Below are 27,220 nucleotides of genomic sequence, written 5' to 3'. Positions count from 1 at the left end.
CTGACTGAAGCGGCATTCACACTGACAGAACTAATTGCACGACCACTGTCAAACTGAAAATTCAGGTCATCGGTTTGGCGTACAGTACATTTGTGTTCTTCGAGTCCAGCCTATACGCCGCATAATCCCGTTCCTCTGTAATGTGTAGGTGGACAAGGTGTGGGCTGATGTTCATTACTTTTCTCTCTGCAAGTCAATACTCTTCCTTAGTCTTCAAGTGCTCCCATGGTGATGCTATGTATACCCTGGCTGCCAAATACAGCATAATACTGTGAGTGTGTGTGTGTGTGTGTGTGTGTGTACATGTGAGGCAGAGAACATGATATGATTGGGGTGACAGGAATGTACATTCACATCCAAGATTTCGTCTCTAATAAAATCACTAAATATTACAGAGTTCTTCTTAGACCACCACCCACTGGTTAAAGGTGTCAGTGTGTCTGCCTTGCTTTTGAAAGCATTGGCATAGAAACCTCCAGCAAGTGACAGCATGCTTGTTTGAAAAAACATGTCACCAGTAGTGCTCCCCTCAGGGCTGTGTCTAGAAACTTTCCTGCCTCAAGACACACAGGTAATAAATAAATAAATAAATAAATAAATTCTATCATGACCAGTGACACGGCCATGAAACAGGGTTCTGACTTTGGATGAGTCCAGTCAAAGGGGACGAGTGTCAGCGCTCCAGGTCTGAGAGACATGGGGACAAAGGCTGATGTGAGGCTGATGATGGCTGCTGTTTCCCTTATGTTTACCATCATTTCTCTTCACAAACAGAGGCTAGGCTGGAAAATGCCAGAGGGCCAGGGCCTCCAGTGTGTAGGCAGTCAACGATGGGAGGGGGTGGGGGGGCGGGGGTAGGGGGGCAACACAGATTGAAAAGAGAACTAGAAATAAAGAGAGGGGGCAAAGGCAATCACTGATGAGAAAGAACAAGAGAGAGAGAGAGAGAGAGAGGGAGGGAGAGAGTGTTCGGGCTAAGCTGCCTCCAGACACCACACGGCTCAGAGCAGATCGAGAATGACGGCTTGCTGATTAGTCAACTCACAGCCCCCAAGACTGGAGTCTGCATACATGCATACATGCATACATGCACACACACACACACACACACACACACACACACACACACACACACACACACACACACACACACACACACACACCGCTGTTCATTTAAATAAGCCCTACTGTTATGATTGCACACATACAAAACACATGGACACACATACATGTAAACAAATGGACACTCATGATATCTCATTATATCTAAAAGAGACACAAAATGACAAAATCCACCTTGAGACTAATGTGTGTCCATAATGTGAAGAAGGTGTGTACCATGAGTATGAGTGAAAATGCATATAGGTCTGGTGGGGTTACCTTTAGGAGATAGACGGGGATGTTGCTGAAGTCCACCGGGAGTTTAAGAAGGAAACGGGCTGAAAACTCTCCCGTCTGCAGAACAAGGAGCAGAGGTAAAGTTTATAATATACAGGTCATACAAAAAATGAGAAGAATCATGATGTAAAAAAAGAAAAAAATCTTATAAAATCATTATCTTCAGCAATACAGCTGAATTGGATACCGACACCAAACGTTTTTAATGTCTAACTTTGGGAAATACAACTGTAATTTTTTTTTATGAATAAAATAAACTCAGCACATCAGTGTAGATAAGAAATCTTGCTTAAAGAAAATACATATTCTAAAATTAGAAATGTTTCTGGATTTAGATAATGAAATGTCTGATCAAAGATAAGTAAAAAAGCCTACACAGACCAGCCATACATTGCTGGAAACATTTGACACATCTCCATAGATTATGCTAAGGAAACATTTCTGATGGTGCTGCAGCCATAGTCAGCAAATGCAATACCATTTCCTGCAGCAACAATTTCAGAACTTCTGGTAAAGTAGTAAGCTTTCTTCAACGACAACACGAGATCGTCTTCACAGTGACTTATTACTGAAAACCAAACAACTTCACCACATCAGTTAACACCGACTTTATCAGCCAAAGCTTAGAAACTCCTGTCCATCATTGTAAAGCTATGATGTGGTTTTGCAATGTGCAGCTCATAGGTAAAATTCATCTGGTAAATTTTCCTTTTACATTTTTCTTTCTTGAACCAGAGACTTTCTGGTTATAAAACATGGCCATTAACGATTCAGCTATCGGGATTCCCCTCTATTGTTTTAAAACTCTTACTGAACTAAAATAATAATATACAAATTTATAATGTATGATTTTCTGGTGTGGTGTAAGAATTAAACTGAAGTATGTGCTCTTCATGAGTTATTGTCATCGTGTCTTCACTTAGGCAAACAGATAAATGACAACATGACCGCACATTTATCAGAAGCTCATGTACGTGACTGGTCAAAACAAACCAGGGAAACTCAAACCTTGCTCATATTATTCCATCACATCTTTATCTTTAACAATCAGAAGTATTTATGTTTTTGAAGACTGGCCAAGCTATAGGAATAACATGTGAACAGTGTTTTCAGTGGGAAATTTTCTTTTAGGTATGTTTTAAATACCATCACATGACTCTTGGTTTTGTGAAAGGTAGGACATGGGGTCCTTACCCAGCTGTTCTTGCGTCCGGCATAAATCTCCATGTTGCGGCCGTAGTTGGGATCCTCCAGCAGGCTGTCGTACTCAAAGAGAAGCCTGGAGCTTTCGCGCAGACGCTGGCACTGGTAGTGGTGGTACTGCTGGATAAGCTCCTTCACCAGCTGGAGCAAACACTCAGGGTTCCCTGCATCCCACTGGACCAAGTGCTGAGGTAGGAAGCATAAGGACAGACATAAGACATGCCATTCGTTTTCTTTTTTTTTTAAAGGGTCAACATGTTATAACGTAAAGTCAATATACCATTATTACGATTACAATGAGCAAAATAATTGAAAGGATCAGCTGTCTTACTCAACATTCACTCCTCTGCCTGTTGGAGCAGATCTGAAGAGAAATCCTCTAAACTGACAAAAATGTTAATATGGCTTTAAAAACAAAGAGTGCTGGGCTTTAAGCACAAACTGAACCAAAGATTTCAAGATTTAAAATTTCCTCTAATGGCACCATCCTGACAAGACACACTGGGGTTGACAGCTGTTTTTTTAATTCTGTAGATGACTACTCATTGTCTTGAGCAGGGTTTCATTCATTTCCAGTATTAAAGAAAGGTACTCAGCAGTCAGATATTCAGTCTGACTCCACCGGCATACAAGAAATAATCGTTTTGATTAAACTTATTCAGATACATTGGGAAATTAATAAGTAGCAGTATTGTAGTGGACAGGAAATAGTGCCTCTACCATTTTTAATGGTAGAGGCAAAAAAGAAATAAAGATTGAGAGCAATAGCCTAATCCTGACAAATGGGTACTTCCCATTACCAGATCAGAAGGAAAGGGCTGTGCTGAAGGATGTCCTGTTGCCACAGAGTGATTTAGGTTGAAATGGAAAAGTACTGAACTGACCTCTTCTATCTAAAACTTCCCTGGCCTCTGCTGCCACACCAGTTGATAGCAAGGAAGTATGTAGTTTAGCATGGAGATACACACACACACACCCAGACAATTTATTTTATATCATTTTATCATGGTGCTGAAATTTGGAAAAAGCTGACGCCCATTTCTGTATTTGCTATCATGACAATTACAACCATGTCGACATGAAGCATTTCAGCTGATTTATTAGTGTACCTTGCGTATCTAAATGGTCCAGAGTGCAGACTGACTCTCCCTTTCACCGCTTTAAGTCACTGCAAACACACTTCAACAGACTGAGGCAGAAAAGCACGATGCATGTTTACAGGACAAAATAACATGCAACAACCTGCCACAAATGAGAGAGCAGAACCAACCAACACTTGACCCTCTGCTGGGTAAGATCTACCAAACACACGTTTTTTCCTCCTCTCTGCTGATGCGTGAGGAGTAAAATGCTCATAAATAACAGACAACAGTGTGTGAATATGCACAGGATATTACAGCAAACATTTCCTGGTCTAATAAAGATAAATGAATGGCTGAGCTCTTGAGAGTGAATGGTGTGAGACTAAGGCCAACGCAAAGAAAACAAACATATAACTGGCTTAATGACTTTACTGTACTGTTTGGACTTTGAAATGACTGTGAATCTATATAGGCTAAAAGGACATTTATGCTCCTCTGAGGAAATAGCACCTAGAAGAGTTGGCTCTTGTCATTTCTAGTTTTTACATCATCACTTCCTTTCCTCATCGACACAATGTGATCCACGTAATTTTGTTCACCGAGGTGAGATTAAATCTGCAAATGGGTAAACTCCCCCCACCCCCCCTTTAAAAGATTCAATATGAAGATGATATTTGAGATAAAGTGGCTCATAAGTGATTTAGCTCTGCTCTGGGCATGACGCAGGCCTCTGTGCAGCCCCTGATTCCTGAAAAGTGAAAGTGATTCCTTCCCCCATCTCATTCTGAAAGTGAAATACTCCTCAAACTGTGAGCAGACAAACAACAAGCTGTGCAACCTGATGACATAACTGCAATGCCAAAGTAAATGTGTAACTACAGTTCATCATTGTTTCTCCCTGACTTGCTGCAGCACTAAGGCCAATTAAATGCAGGTCATCCTAAATGATGACAGAATGAGAATAAAGAGCCATTCCAGTGTATACTGAGTGGGTGGGGGGATTAATAGGGGCTAGTAATACTGTAATTATTAATAGCCATCACACTGAGGTGTCAAAAGCAGGATGTCTCTGACTTGTGTTACCTTGTCTCCCCCGACTATAAGTCTGTCTGTGTGTGTCTGTCTGCCTCTCTGGCAGCCCAATATCAGCCCCATGGAGAAAGCTTCCATTGTTTTAGAGCAACCCACATCCCCCCTTGCCATAGAAGAAAAGGGGGGATGTGGGGGGAGCAATGGCAAGGGCAGGCTAAACAGAGACAGTGACCTCATCGTCCTGATCCACCAGTGGTTACCAGCAATGCCGGGATTCCCGAAACGAGGGGGCGATGCAAACAAGGATGGGCATTGTCCAAAAGAGGCAGCCAGTGCCCCGGGGCTGGAGTGAGCTGAAACTGAGGAGAGACTGGGAAAGTGCTGTGTCAGGACTGTGACACAGAATATCAGTGAAACTCTGCTGTGGACAAGGAGAGGCAGGGTGGAGGGATAAGAGGTGGGACAGGAGGAAGAAAAAAAATGTAGAGCTAAGGCAAGTAAGCCAGTGCAAATAAAAACAGCACTAAGACTCTGCAGCTCTGGCTTCATTTGTGGGTATTGGTGAAATGGTAAACAAAGCTGAGCTACTTTAATAAAATAAGCGAGCTGCAATACAAGTCTTTTGTGTTCCCCTAACACAACTGAAAAAGCACTGAAACCAGGCAGATTCCTGTGTGTTAGGACAGGAGAGAACGAGAAACACTCCCTCAGTAATTACACATGTCCTCGAGCAGCTCAGTCGTTAACCTCAGCTGCCTCCAGCGCAGCGATTCACCAGCCAATGACAGAGGGGCAGGACCTTGACTGGGCGTCTCCCAGGTGAAGCATGGTGTTTCTGGAAAAGAGCTAGGTTGACTTCTCCCAGTATAAATAAAGAGCACTGTATATATTTTAGGAGGGCAGAGGCAAGTGACCATGCTGACACTTGCTAATAAGCACTAAACACAAAGTGCAGCTGAGGCTGATGGGAATGTCATGGGTTCTGCAGGTAATAAACCAAAATACTGGACAAAATGAAAATGAGGGGGGTGAGTCTTTAGGATTCATCCTCTGGAGATGGCGAATCTTTCAGTGCAATCAATCCAGTGACTGCTGAGATATTTCAGTCTGGACCAGTGGTGGACTGACAGACCGACCAACAGCACCATCCCGTGCTGTTAGCATGTTACAGCCAATAAAAGGACACCACACTAGCTCATCTTGTATTGCACTGAATGTTCTGACTGTGAGTTAGCAGAGCAGTGCTTGAATGCTGCCGTAAAGCATTGGTCGAACATAGAGGGAGAGAGAGTAGAAAGCACTGAGCCAAAAAAGCAATGTCCATGTGTTGCAGTGTGTGTGTGTTTGTGTGTTTGTGTGTAGACATGTGAGTCTGTACAGACTCTTCACTGAATTGATTTTATACGCTCTGCTGAAGGCTGTGTGTGCCAAAACAAATCTATGTGTTTTTGTCATGAATAGGATAAGCCCTGCGGAAAATGTACAGATTTGATACATAAAAAAAAAAAAACAAAATATAGTCGCAATCTAGGCTGTTTGAGAGATGAGATTTAACATTTGATGAAATGAAGTGAAAAAAAAGCCATCTACATGCCCTCTAGATCATTCTGTATGGAAGGAACATCTTTCTTAGGGCTTTATCCACAGGGGGTAGATATCTTAGCCCTAAACAATACTCAGTGGTTCAATCTGGACCTTATAATCCAATTATTTTGTCAAAACACACTGGCTAAACCTGTGTCAAATGATTAAGCCTAAACTTGGCTTATGATAAAACCTGTCACCTCTAATAAATAAACCACTGATACATTCCTTTTTTTGAAAAGAGGACGTATTTATAAGGGAAGCAATTTATAATCGTATTACCTTAAGATATTAGGATTTGATTCAATATCAATGTTAAAAACTGCACATTAAAAATATATTGGATTAGCATTAGGATTTAGCATTTTGGGTATACATAGAGCAGGGTGTCCAAGCCAGTGCGAAAAGTCTAAATAACACACACAGGAGACATAAATATTATAGAACACAGTGCCTTTTAAAATAAAAATAAAAAATGCTCGCTCTTTCTGCCTATTGATTCATTTACTCCAATTACACATTTTCTAATTAGGCAGGCATACTAGCAGTGTGCAGTGTTGAGACTGAAAAAAATGAAGAAAATAGTTTGTTCTTGAAGAAAATTAGGAAAATTAGTTCACAAAGAAACATGTAATGTGGGGACAAATTAACTTGTAAGTCATACAGGGAAATATCTTCAGCAGTTTTCAAATGATGTGAAAGAGGCAAAATTTAACATAATTAAAATTTCACCACACAGCTGTTTAGCCACCTGTGTTTACTGAGATCTACTGACAGTTATGAACAAGATTTTACAGCCTTGCTTGGGGTCTGTGCTTTAAAACTAAATAGTGGGAAGCATGCTAACATGCTCAAAATGACAATGCTAACAGGCTGATGTGTAACAGGTATAGTGTTTACCATCTTGGGGTTAGTGTGTTAGCATGTTAATGTTTGCTAATCAGAACCAAGGTAGAGTGGACACTGATGGGAATGTCAAAAACAACTTCAGGGTTGCGCTAGAGAAAAAGTCATGGGATCACCGAGGTCTGTAGGCTACATACTGTGGGGAACGTGAGTATTTATTCAAAATGTCACAGCAACCCATCCAGTGGTTGTTGAGATATTTCCGTCTGGACCCAAGTGGCGAATGGGTTTGACCAACAATGAACCTGGACCACGCCCCAACTATAGCTGATACAACCTACCAGGTAGTGTTGGTTGAATAGAAAAAAAAAACAAACCATGAAGACATTTCAGCTTCACAATTACTCCTTCAAGCTACAATTTTAGTGAGTGTAACATATTGTAAATTAAGGGAAGAAGTCAACAGAAACAGTGTTTTCCTGAAAGAACAAAATGTACACCTAAATTGGGCATCTTTGCACTGAATAGACCCAAGTTGACAGAATTATGTCTTCCTGTGCCATCCGTCTGTACCATCTTCGATCCAATATTTATCTTAGGCCAATGAGAGAGGGACTGGCATCTGAAAATGCAAGATAATTATATAGGCCAAGAGAAGATATTTGTTTTTACGTCTTAAATGTGATTTTTATAGATGCTGGCAACCTGATCCAATAAATCGCTGTAGACTTGAAAGTGTGAGGCATTAAAAAACTCCCAAGTATTAAATTAATCTCTGTTAGTCTCTAATTCAAGTGTGGGCTCACACCCTGTTTCGCCCCCGGAGAGTGCCAAGTCTAAGATCATGCTAAATTGCTCTTGTCATGTGTTTAAGACACTTGGCATTCTCAGCCCAGTGTTTTTTTTTTCACTGTGATCCGTGTGGTTTGTGTCCAACGCAGTACAACTTGTTGACAGGAATAGCACTTTTCTGACAACTTTTCATGAGGTTCAGTAACTGCTTTAGCGCAGCATCAATCCAGGGTGAGAGCTGATACCGTTGTCCCATCTTAGTCTTTGGCGCTCGTGTCTCTTGTTTTCTCCCATTCCTCAGCTGGTGTTTAGGAATCGCTAAGCCCCTTTTCCACCAGCCATCTCTGGTAGCAAACAATAGCCTGCCCACTAAAAGCATTCCCAGACCTATCAGTGAGCACTGCCAATAATAAACTCTAATAAAAGCTGGAACACATTATTCCCTAAAGCAGGAAGGAAGCGGGAGCAACAGTTGGTACACTATGCCCAGGTTGACATAATTTTACTTTATGGGCCACCTGAGGTCCATTGTTAGAACAGTAACAGGGAACGAGCTGGAGAGGCAGATAGGAAATGCTCACCAATACTTTGCATTCAGGATTACCAGGGGGTTATGTGAAGCTGAGAATGATTCCTTTTCTCAGATGGGAAAATTCTTAGGTTGGATTTACACTTTATTTTCTTAATGGGAGTTGGCTTAGAATCTAAATTACAAAGAATACCTGTCTTTGTGTCTGAATAGTCTTCATTTTCTTTCTACCAGTCCACCTGTGTGGATCACTGGTTGATGTAGCTCTATGGTATAAATAAAGAGAATCACCACACTTATTCTAACAACCTCTACATCTCAGATTCTAAATGAAAACCAGTCAATGTGCCTGATGTGTCATGCACTTACTGTAATAAGAAAATGTTGTACTAAATTAAAGGGGAACAATAACAGTAGTGGACTGGTGAGTTGATCACATTCAAAATGATCCCTTTTACCGACCAACACCAACATAACTGAGTTTAAGTATGGGTTTCTCCTTCTACCCTGAGGAAGTATAACAAGAATGAAAAGTCTTTGCACATATTTAGTAAACATGCCTCTGTATACTAGAACAGGGCAATTCTCAAAATGCATCTAGGTTAAGAAATTTGAGGGGCTGCTGGACTGTCATTAAGACTATAAATAGCAACATGTATCATAACCACTCAAGCATAAGTAAAGTGGACAGATAAGATATCTGAACCAACCAACCATTAATGAAACTGTGTTGATTTTTCCCAATTCAACCTAAATCTACAAATCTCTTAATTAATGCAAATGCAGGGAGTTGTGCTGATTAATGGCTGCCCAGGTAGTGGAAATGCAATAAACACCAGATAAAAACAGTGGAATAGAGACAATATCTGGAATTGCCAGTGTAACTCGACAGGATCCTGCTTCTGCACTGTACGGCCGAGAACTGTGGCACGGATAAGTGGAAACATGTTGATGTTGTATCTAAAGAGGCCATCAAGACTAACCTCAGGTCTCGGGCGCACGCACGCACGCACACACGCACACACGCACACACACACACACACACACACACACACACACACACACACACACACACACACACACACACACACACACACACACACACACACATATAGACTGAGAAAGATGCAAAACACTGGGGAACTCCCAAACTGTTGAGTGCCTGCACGCATCGCCGGACAAGTCTAGACCAGACAAATGATACATTACACACAAAGAAGGGGACGGAGGGGCTGACGAATAGTAGTATTAGGTTAGTAAAAAAGAGAGGTGCAATTAGAGATAACTGTTCTTATGTGCTGCACACTTATTCCCAAATCACGGTAGAAGATAAAGAGTGTACTTCATGTTCTCTGGCCTACAATATACGTTGACTACATATAAGTCTCTAGCAACAAAGTATCTAGACGACACTGTTCTCTTTCTCCACATGTGAGAAGCAGAGTCTGCTCAGTGACATCCACAGTCTTAGTTTAAATGTCTTGCATGTATTAAAATACCTGAGGGCTGTGTGGCTAGAAAGGACAAAAGATCCTAACAGTGTTGTTGGGCTTCCAGACAGTGGTAGTGAAACACACCAAAATGTTATGTCCCACAGTGGATCGTCCCGCTCCTTTTGAGGTCGCCTCTTTCTGAGATTTATGGGCCTTACATCATTTCTGTCCCTGATGTCACCACGAATAAACTTGTGCTGTTTATCCAAATCAGTGTCAGTGATTTAAGATACACATGATTTGTATTTACTGAGCCAAAACATACAAAACCACCTGCACTGGTCCTTTCATGGCTTCTCATATTATTTAATTTGCACAATAACTCACAGAACATATGTGGGTGTGTACAGTAAGTGTCTACAACAAATCATGGAAGGGAATGGAGGGCAGACAATTTATGGTAACAGAACAGTGCATCGCAATCATAAAATGACCGTAGCACCGAAACAAAAACAAGTAAAACATTCCATCATAACAATCATCACCAAACACGCTGTGGTGTGTGCACTGAAATGAGGACTTTCTACATCAAACACTCACAAAAAGCATTCAGGGGATGTATGTTTTTTGGATATTCCACACAAATATTTGTACAACAGTTCTGTAATCATCATTTACTGAATTGGGGAAGAAAAAAAGAACCGTGTGATGCAACAGTACATCTTCTACGTAAGGGTTAAGAAGTATTGCTCTCCAGCATGCCTCCCTTCCTGCCTCTGTCTTTGTCATTTCCTCCTCTTTGGTCATTTTTCCCAGCAACTCGTGGGTAGTCCTGCTCTGTTGTATTCCTGTCACTACTTCGTTGTGGCGAATGTGTGTTTCCAAACTCCTCTCCACTGTGCTCCCGCCCCTCCACCCAAGCAAAGCTGAATGCAGCCTTGATCAGCATTAGGCTCTTGTTCTGACTGGTGTAGGGTGTGCTTTCACTGATAGGCCACAATGGAAACAGTGTGGGAACAGATTTTCTAGTGAAGATTATCAGTTCCAATGTGACAAAAAGTGGTGATACAACTGTTTTCCCTCATGTCAAAAGCTTAGTCAAGAAAAACAATGTTTTATTATTTAAAGCCAAAATGCAAACATGGTAAGATGAAAGAATAATATGACAAAAACGTTGTTTCAAGCAACAGGATCTATTGCAGAAGGTGGTTTGTCATAGTGTTTTTGAACATGTCCAAATCTCCTTTGATACCACACCCATTCACACATACGAACACAAAAGCTATATATGATGCTGTATATACTATATTCTGTGGCCACTTTTAAAGGTCCCATATTGTAGAAAGGGAGATTTCCGTGTCCTTTTTTCATTATAAAACAAGTGTATGTGAACAAACAAACATTGTGAAAAATATCACTGCACAATCCATGGACAAAATGCACACAACCCGCATTCAAAAACTGAGCCTTACGACTTCTGTGACTTTGCGATGTCACAACAAAGCAGTGGCCGCTCACAGCCATGCCCCCAGCACACCTGGACCCAACGTCCAACCTTCAAGGATTTGGTTCACCTGAAAACTGCTATATTTTTATTTGATCACTCAGAAAACAGTCAGTTAGCCAATCAGAAGAGAGAGCCTCTCTTCTGATTGGCTAACTGACCTGTTGTTGCTAAAGCCAGTGTAGTTTCAGTGTAGATGGTTCATGGTACTTAAAACCACAAATACATCTTCTTGTGGATCATAAAGCTTAGAATAAAACATATATAGAATATAAAATATCTATATATAATGGATATGTTATGTATTATATCTAGAAATATCTAGAAATAATCAATACAGTAGATATAAATAGTAAAATATCTACTCTCACTGACAGACCAAGTGGACACTGGGTGGACAGAATATCAGAAAAACCTCTCAGCATAAATGCAATACAATTCAACATCTGGGGCAACTGTGGCTCAGGAGGTAGAGCAGGACGTCCACTAATCCTCCCGTCTGTGTGTCGAAGTGTCCTTGGACTTTGAGTGGTAAATAAGACTAGAAAAATGCTTTGTAAGTGCAGTCAATTATATCTACAGTCTACAAAACCACCACCATGTCGAATCAACACCTCTTTTTCAACAAAAACAGAACACCCTCATAAAGGTAGGATTTAAGGCGTCAGTAAGCTCCAAACAAAGTGCTTGCCAGAACGCCACACGGTTTCTATACCCCATGACCCAAACGTCTTCACAATGCCAGAATTGAACAGGCTGCATCCAACTGATTTTTCCATGAAAGGTTAAAGTCACATTACACTGTCCCTGCACAAATATCTGACATACATTTCTTTTTGTGGTGTGATCTCCGGCTGGCTCTGGCAGACATGTAGTTCCAACGTGCTTTATCACCATATTTAATACAATACTAGTTCGAACATCACACCAATAGATTAAAAAACTTTGCAGTTTGTGATTGCTTTGATAATTATTTATTTATAGCCCACTTTGGGAGCTGTGCCATCATTTTTCACTGTAAAAATAGCAGGGCAGTCTAATGAGACCGAACTTTAACCTAACACATTAAGTTGTATATGCATGCATGCACTACCCTGAATGAAAGCTAGACTAGACTTTACGTTAATACAGTTCCCATGGTAAAATCAATATCATATGTTTCATAGTATTTCAAAGCTCACCACAATTAAGTCATCTATGATAAGCTGCCCTTTAACTCTCAACTGGCATCAATTAAATCTTTAGGTTAGACAGCCATAAATGTGTCAGAGTGGTTAAGTGATGATTATATTTTCAGGGGCAACCTCTGGTTCAATTTAAGATTTATTTCTGTTTTAAAAGGAACAATGGTTTTTCTCTCTGCTCCAATTAAACCCACTGGCCTGTCAGATGACTTTCCACAGCCCTAACACAATTAAAGTCATGAAACTGGGGAGAGTTAACATGAGTGACCGGTTAAAAACAAGCCTTACAGTATGTGTTTCAAAGCAAGCTGAGGTGGGGAAGCTGCCTCAGTGGCCAATTAGCCTCGGTCTGGATGCCATTAAGCCTATATTTGCACTTTCCAGTGAACCTCTGAACCCGAGCAACAATGTAAGAGTGAACCTCAATAAATTTGTGGAGGACTTTGCTCATATTCCACGGCTCATGGCACTGTTCTGCTATAAAGGGTTGTTGTTTGTGGGACGTGCGGCCTATCATCATCCAGCTGGGGTAGTTAGGTCTCTTTCATCCCTTGTGTTGTGGTTTAAATATTGAAAAGCCTTTTCTTAATAATCACTGAGGTTTTCAGGATTTCTTCATTACTTCACCTTCTAACGGCAACATGTTCCTCCACGGATGTCCAATTTGCTGATACTGAAATTATTTTGAAGAAGTTTCCTAGGTTGGCACTGGATGTGCTATGTGCATGTTCTTGTCCTGTCTTCTTTTTTTTTTTTTTTTTTGGAAACAGCAACATGTTTCTCTGTCTAAACAGAAACATGGATAACAAACCTACTCGAGGCCTGGTGACAGCAGGGAAAACACATGTCTAAACAGAGAAGCTAATGATACCCTTGGCTGGCTGTAAACAAGAGCAATGTGCTGCTGAGACATCAGGAATTCAACCAGCCACTGACAGAGGACCTAAAATTAGCCTAATGTTTACCTCCACTGGATGAAAAAGTCCAGGAACATATTGCTTCTGAGTTCTGCCTCTTGTGGATTTTATATGTATCAAGACTCATTCATATTTCAGTGGCACACGATAATGTTTTTACTTTTTGTTAAAGATGTTACTGTAACTCCATGTTGCACAAGTCCCAAAGAAATATTGTGCAGGCACCTGGTCCATTTGTTTCTAAATTCACACTATAAACATTTCCAAGGGAATATGAGGGGAAATCTAAGGAATTGCTGGGAATTTAGAGCATGAGAGGGGGATGTACTTACTGAAAACATACAGGAAAAAGGAGTGAGTGCCAGAGGAGGATCTGTGGTAGAGAGGCGGCCGAAGGAGAATTATGAAAACAGCAAAACACAGCGAGAATATAAGTGAGAAAATAAACAAGCGATGGGCTGCCAGGCACTAGCTCAGCAGAGGTACTTCCCCTTATGTGCACAGCTGGATTTATGAGAGGGTGAGCAATACTCCCCTCTCTTCTCCCAGACACTGACACAAGCAGGGGAATTTAGCTCCTCCATGCTAGGCTGTTTCAAATATAGCACTGGATAACTACATGGTGGTAGCTTAATAGCAACAACAACCAGGAAGTACTCAGCGGTGAGCCGATCTCCACCGAAGCCTAATAATAATCCCCCCCGTCAACCATATACTGAGTCACTCTCAACCAGCAGACATTCCTGTTATATTCAACAGGTAACTGATTTGTTAGAAGGACAGCCAAAGCTTAGTATGATGACAGTATTACAGGATATCAGTAAGTCTTCTTCAGCTGGAGGCACAGAGTAAACTTTGTGTGTTTAGAGGTAAGTTAAGAGATGATTGTCATTAGAAAAGCTGAATGTTTGGTCTGAGAGTGGCACTATATGAAAGGTCAAGCTAGGACTGGGCAATTATCCTGACATTTAGAACCTCTCGCTGACCTAATCTTACTCATTTTAATTCAGTTAATTTCACCAATGCGTGCGTTTATAAACTGTCGCCTTAAAAAATACGACCTAATCTTCAGTCAGGTGTCCCGTCCAACTAACGAAAGTCTGCACTCACTCAAAGCGAAGCTGGCGATGTGGATGACACGAGCGCAAACACTGAGCCTCTGGCTACATCCACACTAATGTGTTTTAGTTTGAAAATGCATCACTTTTTGCTATATTTGTTCCTGGCATCCACAACTCCAGAGTTTCCAAGCCCCTAGAACGGAGACTTTTGGAAACATTACTGGAACCATTTTAATTTGAAAACTCCGGGGTTGTGTCGTACTCTGGACGGGCAGAAACTTTTGGAAACAATAACACCCGACTCGCCGCCTGATTGGGTCTTATCAATCACAGCTACCAGACAGTGGTGAATGCAAAACAGAGATTGTTTAATCATTTAGGGTTTAATCACTTTGCCGAATATGAACAGTGCTCGGCTCAAAAGCAGAGAGAGACTGATGAGCACCAAGGTCATTATTCATTAATCGACATCAAGGCAAAAGTTTGAAATAATTGTGATATTGGTTTAAGGTCATATCTCCTAGCCCTAGGTCCAGCCCAGGATCCCTAGAAATTACTTCCACGCTGAATGATTCTGTACCACCCTGTTGGACATCATAGTCCAGTACCAGTGGAGAAGGTAATGTGTCCTTTATTTATGCCGCGTTCAGCTGGACGACAACCCTGTGTGAAAAGAAAGCAGCGCCTTCATTCATTTGAGGCCGGTCCGTCACAGAAGTTGAACCAGGTCAGCAATGTGACATCATCTAGCAAAAGGGGCTGGAACGGCCAATCACATACAAGCAAATGCACATTCCTGGAAGCTCAGTATGTCTACCATTTACTTTGTGATCATCACCATGAAAAGATAAAATGAGTCATGCTTAGCTGTCCAAAACTGTGAATTCCTGTGCAAGAGTTTCATGAACCACTGAGCAGTGTTTTGCTTGCCCGCAACCTCATGGATCTGTCACTCAAACTGGACTTTCTGGATCGTATTTCATCGTGTTTCACTGGCACCTGAAGCAACAAGCCCCGACCAATACAGTCACTTTTAATATTTTGATGCAGGGCTGTTTTCAGTCTTTACGCCCACGAAGCCCTTGTTTTAACACAAGGCAGTTTTATGCCTGAAAACCCGCCAAGGGTGTTGGTATCGGGGTGGTGGATGGGCATCCAGCACTTCTGACTTTCATGCAGGAGCCAAGATCACATCCCATCTTGGACCTGCCTGAAGTAACATTTGTTTTGTTTTTTTTTTTTTATTAAATGTAATTATGATTTTTCCTTAACCTCAACCAAGAGCTTTATTTGCCTCATCCTGACTGTAACTTAACCACATTTAGTTTCCATAAGCACAATCTTTCCTTAACATTAACCATGGCTACCACCCATATTGCAGAAAGGGTAATTTTAAAATGCTAGAGTTTTCAGCAGAGGTTAAAGAGTGTATCTACTCCTTTTAATATTTGGTGCAAACATTCAACTGGCTTCATTTTGTTGTTGCTGTGTATGTATGTGAAATGTATTTGTGCCGTAAAGCTGAGTGTAAACTCTTGCAAAGAACCTGAGTCACTGACAAGGAAGGGCAAAGCAATTAAGTGACAGGTTTCATGTCTGGACCAATGTTTCCTTTCAGACTTTCTAGAAAGTTATTCCTTCCTGGTGTGTTGACATTAAGTGTCTGTTTTACACAGCCCAGGCCTAACGTTGAAAGCAAACTAAAGCCCACAGTGAAATCAAATAGTTAAACACATTTTAGAATGAGGTAGAAAGTAACCCCTTTGCAAAATTCCCTGACTTGCAGTTAATACCTCTCAAACCCGTCTGATCCAAAAGCTCCAGGATCAGACCGTTAGAGAAACACACAAGACGACAGAAAATCCAGTGTGGTTAAAACATGCATATGGATTATCTGGAATTTATGGTCATGTTGTAACCACTTTTTCTCAGGCAGCAGCTTGTATGAATATACAAACATTAAAACCACACCTCATTTGGAAGCAAACAGTGCTGATGCAATCAGTCTTTGAAAACCAGTTCTCAAACTAGACAAAACTATTTGCCAAGCCTGGAGACTTCTATCTCAACATTTTCTGGTGAAATAAACATCAACACTGGAAACATGTTCTTTCGAAACTTCAAGAGTAAGATATTAATGTTCAAAACTTTAAAAGTGTGGTATTAATCTTCAAAAGTTATACAAACTAAGGTGAAACAAATGCATTGGATTTCCCCTCCAGGTAAAAGTCCTGGATGCCAGGCATCATCATCATGACCCTTGTAATCTGTTATTATGAGACACATCATCTGTTATTCAATCCAATCATCTGGGAGCTGGGTGATCTTTCTTGTTTTTAATTACAGGGTAGGCTCACATACATGTTTTACACAAACTCACACAGCCCATTTATCCTGTTTAGGCTACCTTCCTTGTGAATCACGGCTTCACAGAGATAATCAGATTTGCAGATAAAGAGTAAGTCAAAACAAAGTTCATGGCAAAATGAAATGCACAGGCCAATTATTGAAAATGATTATTAGCAGCTATGAAACACTGCACTCTTACAGTGGCTGCAGAGGGTTAGTGTGCTTTGTCAAAGGGTGTATGTGGCAGTGGGATCAGTGAAGTTGGGATCAGCATGTGTCTGACCATCCAGTACAGGAAATGAAAAGATAAGATCTGGCTTCAAAAAGCGGGGAAAAAAACAAAGATGTGGTAAACTTGTTTTCTTGTGCAGCACAACAAAATAATGCATATATTCACTGTAAAATATCACACACAATGGTCACACATATATCAAACATATACTTGACTGCAATTAGCCTTTTTAATTCCACCAGAAAAAATGCAATTAGTGATCCTTCCATGAGTCGAGACACTCACCGGTAGTTCTGAGGGTTCAGGGAGGAACTCGGCATCTTCTCCAAAAATAAAATCTGGAGGGAGCTCTGGATACCGTGCATTGAATATGATATCCCCTGCAAGAAGACAGGATAATTGACTATTACTATTATTATTATTGTTGACCTCATTTCGGAAGATGGGGAGAACACTGCTGAAACAGGAGAAACTGTGGTGGGAACATAATCTTGACCCAGTCTGTCTCGATGGCAGAATCTGGCATGAAATGGCTTGTTAAGCCATTTGTTCATTTAGTGGATGCATTGACAACATAATACACATTTGAGCTCTGGGGCTTTTGAGATTAAGCACCTGAAGTAATGAGAAAACTTGACATTTACCATTAAAGCCGAACAGATCTGTGAAAATGAGTGCACAGAATTTGTTTTATATAGTGCACATAAAGCGTTGCTAAAAGCAAGTTTGGCTTAAGTTTATTTATAAAAAATCTGAATAAATAGTCAAACAAAAAAGTGCTAAAAATTAATAAAACTGCAGAAATAAATGACCAATGCAATCAGACAAAATAAAAACTGGAAATGGCCTTCACTGGGGCAAGGACAAGACACTGTTACATGATCACATAACACACTGCTTGGTCTGGTTCACAATGTTCTGATATTATGTTACACAATTCTATTTGTGCGCTTCAAGACTGTTCTGTTCTGCTTTTTTGTCATTGGAGCGACAGCAAAAAAAAAAAAGAGAGACAAACATACACATATGGAAGTATTTTTCCAGTGGTGAAAAGTCAAATGAGAAGATGAGAGGATGTGCTGTAAATCTGTTACAAACTACTGGAACTCTGTCAGAGACGTGCTGGCATGGTTCCAGACTGAAATAGAACTCCTGGAAGTGCAACCTTTACAGGTTATAACATAAGCTTTTATATACAGAGAGGCTTCACTCAAAAGTGCAGTCTAGTCGCTGCATAACAGGCCTTCTCAAAGTTTTACTTCTGTTTCAGCCAGACATTTTATTGAGGTCATGAGGGCGTAATATGTGAAACAACAGAGGCCACAAACTGTTGTTTAGCAGTATCAGCCGAGAGGGCGAGGTGGAAGGAGCCTGGGCGTGCATTAATAGCACTTAGTGGGCAATGCTCTTGCACGCCAACAGTGGGCAGGTCCACAGACTGCCCACTATTAGCGTGCAAGAGGATACAGGTCCGGAGACCGACCAGCGGCCCTGCATTCTTCATTTGTCGCACAAATTTTCCTCAGGCAAAGCACAAGAAAGTACAGCAACGAGTGCAACAGCTGCACAGATGTCACGTGCCACGCAACAATGCCTTTTTTTTTTTGTCTTTTTTTTCTGAAGTTATTTTTGCACTTTAATGTCTCCATGAATCAAAGACATCATCCTAAACAACAGCAGATATATTGTACATGATAGTTTATATCACCCTGAGGACAAAGACTACAAGATTACAAGGCCTACTCACAATAAACAAACCCCACCTTTACACAGAAGTATTATTTCTATTGTTACAGGTAATGAAACCACCCATCATTATTCATGGCCTATCATTCAGCATTTACTTAAGGTGAACTACGTCCAAAAAAAAGCTGACATGTTGTGGCAGAACTTTTCTCATCCCGCTGTCATCCAGATGTTGACAAATCACTTCTACATGCAGCTCCACAGCTGTGTTGCATGTTGTTAAACCTTACTTCTACACATTCCTCGACTCTAGCCACAATATCCTGATATAGGTCACAACCATTTCTGCATGGACAGATTTTTAGAACATTTTTTGCAAATTAAGCAAATCCTACTTCCCCTAACAAGCCACAGGTTTTTTTCCCCCAAGCAACCCCACAATGCTTCATGTATGTTGTGGCATGGCTTACCTTTAACAAAAATCAAGTGCAGCTCCTGCGATCTTGATATGCAATTTCGATTACAATTTCAATTCAGCCCTAATGAATCTTGACATATGATACATGATGATAACAGGTAGCAACTTTCCAGGATGTGTGTGTACAGAAGGGCCTGACATGGGTCTTGTGAGTCAACCTAACTACAGTAACAGCAATTTTAAATCATTCTAATTCATCATTATAGGCTCTTAACATTTGGGTTCTTTTGGAGCCAGGCTCATAAGAGTCTGTGATGTGGGGGCTTGCATCAGAAACGAGAGACTGTTCCAGTAAAAGTTCAGAGGGACAAACATCATGTTACTGGTATCATTTCACTGATTAAGCATCACCATCACCAGAAAAATATTCATCTTATTGTTGTAGTGATGGAATTCCTGTGGGTGTTTTTGGTCTCACTGCGTGCTAAGTTGCTAAGCAAATACAAAACAGTCTTACGGTGCCATTTGGTTCATTATAAATCCTATTCAAGTGACATAGAATGTTTATTTGGCATTTCTATTGACAACCAGTCATTTAGCTTCTGTGCATAGCTCTGTTTAGTTGGGGGCTGGATACAAATATGAATATGGTTTCAGGTATACATTGAAGCAGGTGAGTTCAGCTGGTGTTGACCTGAAACCACCTCTCATCTTTAAACTGGCCCGCTATGAGAAAGAAGTGGAGTTCTCGACACTAATCACGGTGGGCTAGATATGTTTGATCTGAAATAAAATTACTTTTCCGAGTACAGGCTCGTTGCTCTAGATAATGAATCAATTAACCTGAGCACAGTGGACAACCTGCAAACTGAAATGCTGTTAGTGATTACATCTCAGTCTAAAAAAGAATAAACAAATCTGTGGAAATGGACTAAATGGACTAAACTGTCCAATCAGCACAATTGCATTTCTAACTGTTCCACATTCATTTCTGTAATCTGAGAAAATACTGATACAGACACAGATACAGTCTAACAGACTGATTTAAAGACTGCAGAGAGATTAGCTGGCCTCAAGTCCTTTCACTTCTACAGGCAAAGCAATGTTTGCTAATAGTTTATCTCCCAAAATTATTTTATCAAAAAGCAACAATAACAATAACTTATCAACTCAAGACTCAGTGGCTAATTTATTCAACCAACGTCAGAGGCTAAACCTGAGAGCCTCATTGACTTACATTTGAGTGTTTCTCCAGCATAGGGGATGTGAAGTTTGAAGCGATCACAGCAAGGACCAGGAGTCAGAGAAGTACACCTGGACACGGGGGTTAATGAAAACAACAGAGAAAGGTCAGCAGGCACAGTCAGTCTTCAATGCAAGTAAACATCCACAAGTAAAATCCAACACTGTGTTCTTCACAGTGCCAATACAGCTCTTTCTTCTTATGTCAAATCTGTTGGTTTAAAGCCTTGTGTGCAGACGAATGTTAGGAGAACAGTTTGGAACAGACGAAATTCAGTAAACCCAAACACGATAAATATATTTTCAAATTGTTTAATGACGACAAAGAGGCAAGTATTTTAATTATGGCCATTTTTTTCATTTAAAATACAAGCACCTGATGAGTATGTGATTTTTTTTTTTTTTACATAAACCACTGCAGAGGTATTTGATTATTTTAGCAAGAAAATAAGATGTTTTTCTTTTTCAAATCTATATTAAAACAATGAATGGTAACTGGTGACTGGTGAATTTGAAGTGGGAAGCTGTGCTCAAAACATGGCATATAATGTGACCTGACGCACATCACACACATGATTCACACGTTTGTGCAGTTCATTTACAAATCATCAAAATTGAATATATCTGTATAACATACTGATTTTGGTTAAAATCATCATATGAGTTACCTGGCATCTCAAGAAATGTGTGTGAAATTCAACAGCTAATGACATTAGAATAATCTAAATTGAATTGAATTGAATTAAAAGCTTTATTGTCATTGCACCAAATAGTACAATGAGATTTGCTGTGCAACCCCCCCCCCCAAAAAAACACTATGCATACACGCACACACACTCATTCACACACACTATCTACATTTTCAATAAATAGTAAAAAAACAAAAAAAACATTGTATTTAGAGCATCAATAAGTACTGTCTTAAATATTGCACATAGTGTCCCAAGATTATTGCACAAAAGTATGACCACAGTGATTGCACACGACAAAACAGGTCATTTATGAGTAGTCATACATAAGTAAGTAAGTATATTGATCTGACCTAGTAACTAGTTGAGATGTGTTGAGTTGTAAGTGCAACTGCAAGATCATCCAGGCTGTTGTTTAATTACCCCCACCAAGGAGGTTGTGTTTTCACCCGCCTATGTTTGTTTGTTTGTTTATTCATCAGCAGGATTACACAGAAAGTACTGAACCAGTGGAGTGACGGGTTATGGTCCAGGGAAGAGTCTGTTAAATGTTGGTGCAGATCAGGTTAAAGGGATGGATCCATGAATTTTTAATCACTTTCTTTGTGTTGGATTGTTTGGCCTTGGTGGAGGTATGCGCTCTCATGAGTGCCATTCAAGTTTGCCTAGCAACACTCAGTCCAACAATTCTCCACTCTCCTTAAAGACAATTTCCTTGATGCAATTTTGTTCCTAGTTCGTCATGAATAGAAACCACCACTGTTAAAACCACACTTCATCTCTAATTTGCAGGCAAGGCCATGCAATTCATTTACACAGCACATTGCATTACAAGGACCAATATCCATTGAAAAGCCTCATCACGTCAGTGACATAACAGGATCAAACAAAGCTGTTTTTATGGATATCTTCAGACATCTCAGTTTATTTGTTGCTTGTAAACACCTAAACATTTTGGTAAGATGGTTGGAGATAAAAATACAATCACTGAGATTAAAACTATGTTGCCATCGATGCTACTGGCAAACTTGAGCTAAAAGTACGTTATATAGAAGCCTAATAATAGATTCATGGGTTTAAATGTTTCACTCTCCATTATTGAATTCAGCTCAGTGGTTGCAACTTTTAAACATTTGCTATGTATAAAACCTTACCAAAAAAAACAACAACAAAACCAAAACACGAATTCTCAAAAATAAAATTGGAATCTATAACCCATGGCTTTAACTCAAACTTTAGTATTATCCCGCGTTGCTATGTTGAGGAATAATAAGGTTATCACTCAGAGAAATACCTGCAAAACTAGCTGCTACTCCTGCTTCAGAGCCAAACATAATTTAATGTTTACAGGGTTTGCCTTGCATGTCACCCATCTCATAATCGCTTAAATGCAGCATCACTGCAGTGCAAAATAAACTGCATGGATCCTGTGTTTTGCATAAGGACGTTTTGGTGCAGAACTACACCTCACCCAGTTTTGAGGTCTGTGACACGGAGACAGTTTGTGGAGTCCAGCCCCACACGGCCGTTCCTCACCACGCTGCACAGCAAGGGTCGCAGTTCAGGTGAGATCCGGTGCAGTGCAACCTCAGGGGACATGTTATTCATTTTATCCACTCTGAGGAGTCTGTGGAGACACAGCAACACTTTACGGAAATTCCTTCACGTAAATTTACCACAACCATATTTTACAAAGAAAAAAATCATGTATTTATGCCGAGCATTAAAAGGACGTGAGCTACATCACGTATGTGGTACGGTCATTTATATCTGTCATTTCCTGGTGTCATGGAAATTTGTGTATGCGCGTCAGAATCAGTTTCCTGTTTCGAGATTTTCGCTTACTGGCACAAACTATATCTGTGTTTAAGTATGTTTACTAACCCCAATATTCCTGAATGTTTCGATTTATAATTAAAGGAGACAAATTTAGCTATGAGACTGCTTGCCCCTGCTCCCACATTATAAAGTGCCCGGCAGACTGGCCACATTGCATGGAAAACACACAAAGCAGTACAACCACAAGCTGAAGCCCTACACCTCAGCAAGTGTAAATTGTTAATTGTTGGGGAATTAGTCTGTTCACCACAATTTGTGTCAAGTTGTCAGTGCCCGTGAGCTTGGTATAGTTAGCCCCTGTTAGCTTACCACAGAATGATGCAACAAATTAACACAATTTTAACGTTCAGCTGTCTCGATTTATAACATGTTCATTATTGTCGATTCAGATACATCATGAGATGTGTGTTAAAGTACCTGAAGAGCAGGAAGTCAGATAATTTGAGCGTTAACTCCAATGTTTACTTCATGCTCCCAAAATTTCCGGTTGTTTGGGTCCTTTCGATAGCCCCGCAGTTAGCCGTCTGTAATAGTGCCTGTTCATAAAATGACAGCTCCAATTCCCAGCGACAAACATCTCGGTGATATATCCCTATAAATCACGTATCGTTTGACATAATTGTACATGAAAAATTTTAAGCAACACTAAATGCATATGCACCGATGGGCCAGTGACAACGATAGGTCTGGCAATAGCTACAACGATATGCAGCTGTCTCTGTGCACATTGACCGTCACTTGTGGGTGTTCAGTTGTCCACTCTGCAAGAGCAAATTTGAATTTCAGGTATTTACTGTGCCGCGTTTCTCAACAACACTTCATCTCGACATAATTTATTTGACCTAAACCTTCGTCGAATTCAGCTTGGTCACATTCCCTTTGAACTTTAATCAACCATTTTGTTACACTGTGATGTTAATCTGACAGCGATAGATACGTTGTTAGCACAATCAGGATTTATAAGGCATACTACATAGTGTGTTCCTTGAATTTATATAGGCCATTGTTGATTAATGCAGTAGGCTTAGTAAGGTTAGCTATTAACATAACATTGGAGTTGATCTTACAGGTGAATACATCAACAATTCAACACTGCATTATTTAGAAGTATTTTTTATTTGTAATACTTTGGTTAGTACAAAGGGAATGAAGTTCTAGTTTAAGTACTGTAATTGCACATGCATCCCTTTTTGTATTTATACAGGGATGTTTATTGATTTAGTCAAAAGAAATCTTATATGACTTAACTCTACTGAAATAAAAATGAGAGATGAGGACCTGTGGTATTTCTAATGAGAGCAGCTGGTCTGATTCATAACTGGGAAATTCCACCTTCATGGTGGTGATTCAGACTAATTCTCGAAGTATCCAGCACAAACAACAACAGCAAAATATCTCCAGTTGGTTATTTTCCAACCATCACTGGTGTAATTCAGTCAAGGACACGAGGGGTTGACTTATTACTTCAACATTCAGTTACAGTTTAGTTTTGTTTTGAGTATTCTGAAATGGTTAGGAAAATATGAAACCTGGAAATAAGAAAAGAGCCACAAACTAGGTGTGTGTGTGTGTGTGTGTGTGTGTGTGTGTGTCTCAGGGGGTGGGGGTGGGATGACAGTAAAAGAAATATTCTGGTGATGATAGTCTAAACTTCTGAAAAGTATATTTTAAACATAAATGGTCATATCATTGTAATAACAATCATTATCCAGTTAAGTCTTGACTGCGTAACCAGACAGGCAAAATATGTAATCTTACAAGTTTTTTAAAATGGGTCCAACAACATTTGCTTACAGCTTAGTCTAAATTGTTTAAACCACTGTGTGCACCTTTGATTTGCATTGAGGTTAAACTGTTTGAATGTATGACAGTCATTTTAGAACATGCTTTGTTCAATTAGTCCCAAAACTGTGGGTGCCAGCTCTCAAATCATGACTTTATTCATTCATCTGGCACACGTAGTATTTAGCTTGAAGCTGAGTGGAAACTTTTTTCTGTAGATAATGTGAAATGGTTAAACACGTTTTACGTTATGCTGTGTTACAGGTGAACATTTTATCAAAATATTATCAAAATCACAAACAGACGTAAGGGAAAATGCTTGTTGAGTACAGACCCCAGCAAGAATAACATAATTATCATCTGTCAAAGTTATCACAGTCTGGTTTTTTTTTTGCATATAGTTCAGCTGCACGGACAAACACTTTCCTGAGATTGGTCAGCTACACCATGATAATTCAGTAAGCGAGGGAGAATTTTCAGTTCTACAGTTCTAGGCTAGCTTTTCATGCCTGCAGAGGGAAGACAATACACTGTGAGATGTAGGAGAGAGAATTGAGCCATCCTACAGCCAGCGGCCAGGCTTTCCAAGTCTTCCACTGCCTAGGAAGAGATTTGAAGAGATTAACACACTAGCATTAGCTCTGATACAAGCTGAGGATTGAATTAATTAAAGACTTTGCTGGGTTGCGGCGTCACGTGGTGTAGCATTGAAAAACCCCCACCCCTCTCCACCCCCATCAAGACTGGAGCCTGTCCAACTCAGCCAGCGATGAATGCTCTATTTTTACCTTCTTTCTTGTTTCAGTTGAGCTCATGCTAATGTTGAAGATAAATAATATCAAATGATTTTTATTTGGAGGCTGTTGGGAAAACTGAAATGCCCCCGAGGAGTCTGCTGCGCTTTAGATTGTGTCCTTGTTTATGAATAGGCTTCACAGCAAAAGCTTGACGAGTGTTGAGAAATCAAGAATCTCCTAAATCTCAGCACATAATTCAAATGAAAAATCTTTAAGATGTTTGATGCCCAGAAATGAGTGTTGTTGCTAAAGAAATAACACAAATGTGTGTCCTAATCAGATCATGACCGAAGAGGCTTTCGATGTGATGGTGGTTGGCTCCTGTATGACTGACTTGGTGAGGTGAGTAAATTTAGCTCTTATTTAACCTTGTCTAATAAATCACTACAAGTAAGTGAAGCAAGTTGTGTCAGTGCACGCTCTGCCATAAATCTATGTTATATTTTATGCGAAGGCTGAGAACTAAATCTCTAGCTAAATCTGGCTCAGGAAACTCCTCTGCTTCCTCAGGTGGGTCCAACAGGAAGAAGCACACGGGCAAATTTTCACTGCCATATTAGGACATGTATTTCAAAAATGTAAAGCAGAGTTTCTCAACCCTTGGGTCAGGACCCTATGTGGCTCCATGCAATATATTAGTGGGGCTGGAAGAGATTTCTAAGACTCATTTGTTATATATGTTATACATTTTTGATAAAAGATAAATTAATCGATCTAATAAATCAATGATCTATGTATATAATAATCTCTATAAATTGGAGGAAAAAAACCATCACCCCAGGGGTTCCCAAATTATGGGTCAGAATCCTCCAATGGGCCCCAAGATGAACGTGAAAAATCAAGAGATGATTTAAGAGATGAGAAATTAAAGGTTGAGGAAAGAAGAGGAAGTATTATAAGTATTTAACTTTTCTCTAGTTTATGCCTTTTAAGTAAAAACACTTAAATTGAATCAGTCCAAGAAGTAAAAGTCAAAGATAAACTTATTGCAAATGTGATGATGTGATGACAGGTTACAAACTGGACATTGCTTCATTTTAAAGGTTCACAACTGAAAAAAGGTTGGAAATCACTGTTTTAACTAATACATTGTTGCTAAACTGCAGCGCTACATAGTAATTGTCCAATCATAGCAGTAGCAGCTGTTACTAAGCACAGCAGAGCTGTTAAATTATGGACTTCTCCAAACTAGTGTGCGTGTAGCTGCTGAGTGACACTTGACATTCATAGTGTGTGGACAGTGGTGTCTTTTTTCTTGGATTTCCAAAACCAAAAACACACAAATGAAAATGTACAGAATGGCAGTACTTTCCCCCTCCTTCCATTTTGTAATTGTCCATCACAATGTTTTTTGTGAGCTCATGCTAACATTAGCAGCTCTGTCCTGCTCTTTTTTGTATTTGGGAAAGTTTACACTCAACCCAAGCACATTTTACTCCATTTTACTCTTGTAAGTTAACAGTGAAAACTAGAAGATTCTTGTTATAAAATTAGTTAGCAGGAAATATTGGAAGGTCAACCAGAGATGGAATTTGAAACCAACTTATGGAGCAAATATTAGCTTAATTAGCTAGCTAACTACAGCTAAAATCTGCCAGCAATGCTTGTCATTTCAGACAGA

At 40.0% G+C, this 27,220-nt stretch overlaps 2 protein-coding genes across 2 annotated transcripts in view; one reads left to right on the top strand and one right to left on the bottom strand.

The window, feature by feature from the left end:
* The window catches only part of babam2 (BRISC and BRCA1 A complex member 2), a 75,452-nt gene extending 51,908 nt beyond the window's left edge, over window positions 1-23,544 (bottom strand). Inside the window, exons 1-6 of the mRNA XM_071471103.1 lie at window positions 23,438-23,544; window positions 22,653-22,808; window positions 20,488-20,564; window positions 17,432-17,526; window positions 2,593-2,787; window positions 1,381-1,455 (exon numbers count right to left, since the gene is read on the bottom strand). Of these exons, the coding sequence (XP_071327204.1) occupies window positions 1,381-1,455; window positions 2,593-2,787; window positions 17,432-17,526; window positions 20,488-20,564; window positions 22,653-22,789 (579 nt within the window). The 5' untranslated portion in view covers window positions 22,790-22,808; window positions 23,438-23,544. The remainder of the gene's footprint in view (window positions 1-1,380; window positions 1,456-2,592; window positions 2,788-17,431; window positions 17,527-20,487; window positions 20,565-22,652; window positions 22,809-23,437) is intronic.
* Window positions 23,545-23,676: 132 nt separating this feature from the next.
* The window catches only part of rbks (ribokinase), a 39,414-nt gene continuing 35,870 nt past the window's right edge, over window positions 23,677-27,220 (top strand). Inside the window, exons 1-2 of the mRNA XM_071471104.1 lie at window positions 23,677-23,806; window positions 25,880-25,941. Of these exons, the coding sequence (XP_071327205.1) occupies window positions 25,883-25,941 (59 nt within the window). The 5' untranslated portion in view covers window positions 23,677-23,806; window positions 25,880-25,882. The remainder of the gene's footprint in view (window positions 23,807-25,879; window positions 25,942-27,220) is intronic.

This window comes from Trachinotus anak, unplaced genomic scaffold, assembly GCF_046630095.1.
Source record: "Trachinotus anak isolate AG129_WGS33_773 ecotype Australia unplaced genomic scaffold, CSIRO_AGI_Tana_v1 ptg000033l, whole genome shotgun sequence".
NCBI classification, from domain to species: Eukaryota; Metazoa; Chordata; class Actinopteri; order Carangiformes; family Carangidae; genus Trachinotus; species Trachinotus anak.
This window is presented reverse-complemented; position numbering and strand designations above follow the sequence as displayed.